Genomic DNA, 8433 nt, shown 5'->3' with positions numbered 1-8433 from the left:
TTAGAGGAAAGTACAAATAACATGCTTAGAAGATAAGATACAGTAATTAGCACTAATACAAATTAGAGGAAAGTACAAATAAATAACATGCTTAGAAGATAAGATACGTTCTCAAACGGGCGGAGGAAATCGAGGGGTAGCAATCAGCCACAGGGCCGACTTCCTGGACGCCGTCGCCCCAGACATCTCCTCCATGTTCAGCTCCTCCGGCCTCATCCCGCCAGGCAGCTCCCAGTCGAAGCAGAGGAGCATCTGCGCCAACGCCAGTTCCATGGTGGCCATGGCGAACTGGTACCCCGGGCATAACCTCCTCCCGCTGCCGAACGGCACGTACTCAAGGTACGTCCCCTTGTAGTCCGTCTCAATTCCGGCGAACCTCTCCGGCCAGAAGCTCTCCGCGTCCTCCCAGTACTCCGGGTCCCTCCCCATGGCCCACGCGTTGATCAGCACTCTGCTTTCTTCCGGAATCTTGAATCCCATCACCTCGCAGCTCTGCTTTGCCATCCTCGGCAGCAGCAGCGGGATCGGCACGTGCAGCCTCAGCGTCTCCTTGATTACCATCTTCAAGTAGCTCAGCTTCTCCACGTCGCCGTCTTCGACTCCTGCCTTGCCTTTCAGTGCCTCCCTCACCTCGATCTGTGCTTTGTTCATCACCTCGGGATTCCTCATCAACTCCGACATTGCCCATTCCAGAGTCGTCGCTGTGGTATCCGTGCCTCCCACGAACATATCCTGTAATCTACAGATTAGTAAACAGTTCAGATACAGCACGGGGATGAGATTTGATTGCCGATTCAGACCACTATACAGGCTTTGACGTTGTCGAATGTGATGGGGATTTCCAGGTCGCCCTGTTCTTTAATCCTCAGAAGCACGTCGATCAAGTCCTCCTCTGATAGATTGCTCTTCTTCTCCGTCTGGTGCTGCTGGATGATCTCATTCATGATTTTGTCGAGCCGTCGTCGGATTTGCCAGAACCGCGAGGTTGTTCCGGTGAGGACGTCTAGGAATTTCCAGGAGGGGAAGGAGTCGACAATGCTGAATCCGGTGAGCGTTTCCATCAACTCCCTCACCACCGGGAGAAAGCCGTCGTATATCTTGCCGACGGAGGATTCGGTGATGATGTTGCTGCTCAAGGTCATGAATTTTTCGCTGACGTTGACTGGAGATCCGGTGGACATGTTCCTCGTCAAGTCGAGTATGTTGCGCTCCCTTACGGCGGCGAAGGACTTGACACGGCGCGCGCTGAGCATCTCGACGATGCAAACCTTCTTCATCTGGCGCCAGTAGGGGCCGTAGGAGGAGAAAGCGATGTCGGTGCAGCCGTAGGCGACGATGCGGACGGCGGCGACCTCCGGGCGGTTGGCGCAGTTCACGTCGTAGGTTTTTACGACGGCCTCTGCTGCTGCAGTGGAGGAGACGACGACGACGTCGACCTGGCCCACCTTGAGGAGCATGACGGGGCCGTGGACGGCGGCGAGGTCGCGCAGCAAGCGGTGGGTGGGCTTGCCGACCAGGTGGTGGAGGTGGCCGACGAGGGGCAGCCGCCAGGGGCCGGGAGGCAGAGGCGGCTCCGGTGAGAGTACTTGTCTGAGTTTGGAGTCCGACCGCCGATTCTTGAGCAGGAATTTGAGTGCGAGAAGGAACAAGAAGGCTAATAACAGTGATGGGGGAAGAAGTTGGAGTTCCATCTCCATGGCCGCCCGTCAGTCTTGTCTTGGGAGATTGATATCTTCTCTCCGGATTTCACAATCGTGAGTTAATTAGGATGTTCTCTCGGGATGGTTCCAAGTTGACAGTGTACGACGTACTCTCATACGGAGACATTTTACTAACTTGCACATGCAAATGTCTCAAAAGTGATGAACGTGAAAATTCTAAATCACTTTAAATAATCTTGGGATAAATTGTCGGAGACATTGGAGATAAACATAATCAGTTTTTATCATCGTGAGTTACATCTGAACAATCCTTCTCTAAAATCTTTAATTTCAACGGAGGCATTTTACTAATTCGCACATGCAAATGTCTCATTTTGCCTAACTAACTTTTATAATATCCAAATCACAAATCACAAATCACAAATCAAGATCTATACTTGAGAAATGCCCTTTTCTCTTTCTGTCACTTTCTTTTCATAAAAATTAAGTGATGAACGTGAAAATTTTAAATCATTTTTACTTTAAATAAAAATAAAAAAACAATGTACTTTGGTAAATCTCTTTAATATATTTATATCTATAAATTTAAATTTATAGAATAAATTAAAAATAATAATTTTTAAACTGATACAAGTTTGATAAAATTTATTATAATCTTATTCTAAGATCTATGAAAATTATATTCCATAACTAATGGATAGAATTCCGAATAATTTCAAATAAAAAATAATGAGTAAGTGATGTAGGAAAGAATAAAAAATCGAAGATTTTTTAAGTAGTTATTCGTTAATCAAATTTAATTTATTTTTTATATTTAATTTTATCATAAATCTTAGGAATCGTCTTGATAGTTAATTTATCCTAAATCTTAGGGAATAAGTCTAATTAGTTATTTTTCTATTTAGATTTTTTTTGAGTATTTTGAGAGCTATATAAACCTATGCTTAGATGATATTTGGGGATAAGTTATTTTGATATTGAATCAATTGGTTTCGTTTAAGTCACGTTATGACTACATCTCTTTTGTTCTTTATTTTCTGCTCTTATTTTCTCAAGAAGTTTTTTTTTTTAAAAAAAAATCTATCTTGAGCTACTTCTTATTTTGTTATTTCTCTCTTGTTTCTTCTTAATCCCTCAAAAACTTCACACCCCAGAATAATCTATATTCTGCTCGGCATCAGTTGGTATCAGAGCTCATTGAGATCCAATAGAGGGTCGTCGTGGGCGTGATCATGATCGTGAAAGGCAAGCTCCGGCTGAGGAAGCCACACATTGTGGTCGTAGCACCCAAGACGAGATTCAGTATCTACAGAGATAAATTACAAAGTTATCTCAACATCTAGCGACATGAGAACGTAAATATCGTAAGTTCCTTCATTCCCCTTTTGAAAAGTCTCTAATTTCCATTTGAGAAGAGTTGTCCAAGCACAAGTTTGGTTTTGAGAAATACGGGTTCAACCACCCCACCACCTACTATAGGATCGAACAGAATTTAGATATCTCTATAATTACATGATATTGTTCACTTTGGGCCTAAGCCCTCATGGTTTTGCTCTTAGGCTCTCCCCAAAAGACCTTATGTCAAATGGAGATATCTTTTGTCTTAATAACCCATGATCATTCCAATGTGTTTTTAATGTGAGACTATATTTGTAACCTTGCAACCCTAACAATCCCCCCTCAAACAAAGGACCACAGACTTCCTACGTCCGATCCTCGACCCACCAGTCTTCCTACCCTTCGGTCCACCCGACCTACTAGGACTTCCTGCTTGGTGTCTGGTCCTCTTAATCCAAACATAGGAGCCTTCACTTTCTTTGTTCGAGGTCAATATTGTACCCACATGGCTCAATCAGATCATAGCTCTTGTGCACAATCGACGGTTAAACCTTCTGGCAGTTCGGGCTCTGATACCAATTGTAGGATCGAAAAGAATTAAATATCTCCATAATTACATGATATTGTCCACTTTGGGCCTAAGCTTTCATGTTTTGCTTTTGGACTCTCCCCAAAAGGCCGCATGTCAAATGGAGATATCTTTGTCTTAATAACCCATGATCTTTCCCATATGATTTCAATGTGGGACTATGTTTGCAACCTTGCAAACCTAACACCTACAACTTCAAGAGAACACCAACTCTCCAGTGCCTCTACGTCCCCCCTTCCTCTCACGGTGACGGAGACAACCTTGAGGATGCAGACCTCGACAATATCGAGTACGACCAGTCCTACTCTCTCGATTATCCAATTGCAGGAGGCAGCGAAGGCGACGACAAGATCGAATTATTCGATGATCCAATTTACGACGAAGACGAGATCGAAGCACTAGGCGAACCGATATTTGATGATGAAGTTGACGAGGTACTCTATGGTGATGACCATAAGATTTTGGTCTTATTTGAGGATGCAGTTTATGTCGTATCAAAAGACAATGCGAAGAAAAGGGAGACTATGGATGTTGAAGACATTATTTTGAACTCCAGGACAAGTTCTTTTCAACCTGGGGCATCTGATGTAGGAGCATCCAGTGACACAATCATCTCGTACCATCCAACATGGCTATGTTCCCTTTGGAGTTGTTATAAAAAGAAAATAAAGCTACCAACTTTCCTTTTGAATCCAGAAGAGGGACGATCGAGGTCACTTACAAAGAAGATGATGAGTTTGTGGCCTTCTGACGTGGTTGCACTCTATTCAGAGTCTGGACGAGATGGAATCCCTTCAGATTTGGTAACTAATAACTCTACACTACTTTCTATGTCTAGATTTTTGAACAAGATGAAGCACGAAGACATGCATCAAGTCTTACGACCTTTCATGGGAAGATTCGTGTTTGTATACTTGGACGACATCCTCATTTATAGCCGGACACGAGCTTTGCACCTTGATCACCTTCGCACTATTTTTGAGAAGCTAAAGGCGGAACACTAGTTCATCAACAACAGGAAGTGTTCTTTCTTCACAACCTCAGTTTTGTTTCTTGGATTTATAGTGTCTATCGATAGTGTTCGTGCAGATCCATCAAAGTTAGATACAATTTTAGAGTGGCCGCAGCCAAAAACCATTCACGACATCCAAAATTTTCATGGATTGACCTCTTTCTATCGTCGATTCATCCAGAATTTCAGCACCTTAATTGCTCTTATCACTGAGTATCTTAAGGGGTACGGGTTCAAGTGGACTGAAGTGGCTACAACTAGTTTTCAACTGGTGAAGGAAAAGATGATCGAAACACCCGTTCTAGCACTTCCAGAGTTCACATTCACGCTGAAGCATCCATCCAGGAGTCTTAATTATGTTGCAGATGCTCTAAGTTATTATTCTTCCCTACTTACTACCATGAGCATTAAGGTTGTCGGCTTTGGATCTTTCTTAGATATACAACACATTATCAGTGAATTGCATAACGAAGGATACTTTGACCAAGATAAGACATTAGCCCTCATCTCTTTCGACTTCTATTGGACCAAGCTAACCAGTGACGTAGCTCATTTCATGGAGTGTTGCTTTATTTGTCAGTAATCTAAGGGAACCTTTACCAATGCAGACTCTATTCTAGTTGTGGTGGACCGATTCTCCAAGATAACTCACTTTGTGGCAAGCAAAAAAACCATCGATGCTGTTCGGATTGCCACCCTCTTCTTCAAAGAGATTATGCACTTACACAGTATTCTTCAAACTATTACTTCGGATCGTGATACTAAATTTGTCAATCAATTTTGGAAGACTTTATGGGAAAAGCTAGGGACAAAGCTAAATTTCAGCAGCGCCTATCACTCTCAAACAGATGGTCAGACCGAGATAGTGAATCGGAGCTTAGGAAATCTTTTGAAATGTCTCACAGGAACCAAACCAAACCAATGGGATCTAGTTTTACCTCAAACAGAATTCACATACAATAGATCAAAGAACGAGACCACTGGTTTGAGTCCTTTTAAAGTTGTTTATGGATGAAACTCATATGGGGTACTGGATTTAGTCCCTATTTCGCGTCCCGGACAAACTAACCCCAGGGCTGAGGAGATGGCCGAGTATCTTCGAGTTATTCAAGCGCAGGTTAAGCAAGCTATTCAAGAAAGCAACACCGAATACAAGTCAGGGTAGATCGATATTGACGTCAGGTTCTTTTTGACATTGGTGATATGGTTTGGGCTATATTAACTCGTGACAGTTTCCCTGTTGGTGAATACAACAAGCTCAAAGATAGAAAGCTTGGACCTTGCGAGATACTATAAAAGATTAATGGCAATGCCTACAGGTTGCGACTTCCTATCCATTTAAAAACTTCTGATATTTTTAATGTAAAACACCTAAGTCATTGTGATCTGGAGCTTGATACATCCACCCTAAACTCGAGGACGAGTTCTCTTCAACTCCAGGCGACTGATGCAGGAGAGAATCTAAAATTGAAGTTTTTTTAAGTAGTTATCCGTTAATTAAGTTTAATTTATTTTTTATATTTAATTTTATCCTAAATCTTAGGAACCGAGTCTTGATAGTTAATTTATCGTAAATCTTAGTGAATAAGTCTAGTTGGTTATTTTTCTGTTTAGATATTTTTAGGAGTTTTGAGAGCTATATATGTAAAATATCGGAAAATGGCGAATAACCATAAGGGAATTTTTCGAAAATTTTAGAAATTTTATGGAAATTTTTCGGAGGTCGTATGATGTAGGTTACGAGGATCAATTATATATGGGGCCAAGGGAAAACCTGTTTAGGCTACCCCATTTAAACGAGGAAAAGTTGATTTTTCTTTTTCTTTTTTATTTTCTTTTTCTTTTCTCCCCCTACCGAACCCGCGTGCTCGTGCCCTAGCCTCGCGTCACCCTTTCCTCTTCTCCGCCGCTTCCTTCTCTTCCTCAACCGACGACAACATGACGCTCCTCCTTCCCGAGCGTATAAAAACCAAGCCGATCCCTCTCCTCGTGTACCCTAGCCTACGCTGTCTCCCCTCCCGATTCTATCTCCTCCTCTCGGGCTCTAGCAGCGCCAGCCAATCGTCGGCCATCGGGGGCTTGAGCTCTTTTATCTTCATCACCGAGTGCCTCCCCTCTACCCTAGATCGTCGACCATGGAGCTCCGACGCCGACAACTGCGAGCTTGATCGTCGACGCCGAGTTTCCACCTCACCCGTGCCCTAGATCGTCGGCGTGAGAAGGTGTTCGGGGATCCAAGGGTGAGCTAGCCTTAACTATCTACCTCTTTTGATTTCCATCGTGCCCTAATTCTTGGTGATTACTAATATGACATTAGTGATCATCCGCGCCGCTGCCACAGAAACCACGAGGTTCCAGCAGCAATTGTTTTCCAGCCACCAACTTCTGATTTCTTGTTGCCATCACCGAAGAAGAGGTAATGGGAACAGGTTATAACTGGAATTTAATTGTTAATAGATTGTCTTGTGATTTCTTGATCATTCTTCTTGATCCGATCAGAGTAAGTGGTTTCCAGCAAGTGTAGGGTTTTGTGGATCTGGAATTTGTGGGGTATTTGTGTGCTCAATCCCAAACTGTGGTGTTTTTTGGTATTCCCAGCGGCTGCGACTTCCGACAGTGAGTCAACAGCTGAGGATTTAGGTGAGTTTTAGAGATAATTTCATTTCTTATTGGAGTTGATTTGGAAGGGTTAGGGTTAATGGAGCTAGCCGTAATTAACTTGTGAGTTAGATTTAATTAGGGATTAAATAATGAATTTAAACTAAGCTCGGATTAGACTCGTTTAGGAAGCTAACCGAGGTTAATGAATGAATTAGGGTTCCTAGTAAATAAGGATTTTTTGGTTTAGCTATTTTGTTTATAATAAAAACTTAGCTAAACCGTACGATTTATTACAGGATTCGGATTCGGGACGAGCACTTCGACATAGATGTTGATTAGCTCGATCTACATTGGAGGTGGGTACCTTGACTTATCTTTTAGATGATGTCATGTTGATATGCTTAGCATATTTTAACAAGTAATAATAATTATATTTATATCTGCATTGGTATGTCACTATTTGTTTCCGAGCATGTTTTGTTTGTTACCTGTTTAGCATTCATGCCCCTGTTTATTATTTATGTTATAGAGGTAATGACATACCATGACATGTGATATACCGGACTAGTCATTTACCATATCTGACCTGTGTACCTAGATCTGTTTATTTGATCCATTTATTTTTGGTACATGTTTTATGGAGGTAGATATGGTCAGGATTTGTATGCTTAGTGTCATGCACCATCTCACATGATTGCATGCTGTGCGATAGTCGACTCCATTATTGTTGAGCACATCGCCAGTTACATGGATCTGTACATACAACCACTTATGGGTTAGTGGTTTTTATTCAGGCATGGTGTGTTGCAGCAGATTGCTCTGTTTAGCTTCTTTGGTCCGCTCATGGGTAGTGTGACGCAGTGTGGTAGTCGGCATGGATCCCTCCTCTGGATTGTCTCAGGGAGATGAGAGCATTGCGCTCCCCCACTTATGATTTGGGGTAGGAGGATAGGTGTACTCCGACAGCATCCCGTTCACTCGGTCACTCATCAGAAGCAGTGACGGCAGAGTGCACGGTTATCACAGCCCTACCCACTTGGTTTCACCATCGTGTGTGAGATGGTTTACTGGCGTCAGGGGTGACCAGGATGTTGGGACCTTGATGTCCGCTAGAGGGGGGGTGAATGGCGTTTCGTCGCACTTGTCGGTTGCTTCGTCTTGATAATATGCAGCGGAAATATACACAAGACACACTAACACTAAGGATTTACTTGGTATCCATCTCAAGAAGA

The 8433-nt window shown here is 42.9% G+C and overlaps 1 protein-coding gene across 1 annotated transcript; it reads right to left on the bottom strand.

Moving 5' to 3' along the window:
• Positions 1–7: 7 nt before the first annotated feature.
• LOC121969261 (premnaspirodiene oxygenase-like) lies at positions 8–1727 on the bottom strand. The gene is made up of 2 exons (XM_042519253.1): positions 801–1727; positions 8–732 (listed from the first exon to the last, which is right to left on the bottom strand). Exons 1-2 carry the CDS (start codon positions 1695–1697, stop codon positions 112–114), a joined length of 1518 nt encoding a protein of 505 aa, XP_042375187.1. The 5' UTR covers positions 1698–1727; the 3' UTR covers positions 8–111.
• Between the last annotated feature and the right edge of the window lie 6706 nt (positions 1728–8433).

This window comes from Zingiber officinale, chromosome 4A, assembly GCF_018446385.1.
Source record: "Zingiber officinale cultivar Zhangliang chromosome 4A, Zo_v1.1, whole genome shotgun sequence".
NCBI classification, from domain to species: Eukaryota; Viridiplantae; Streptophyta; class Magnoliopsida; order Zingiberales; family Zingiberaceae; genus Zingiber; species Zingiber officinale.
This window is presented reverse-complemented; position numbering and strand designations above follow the sequence as displayed.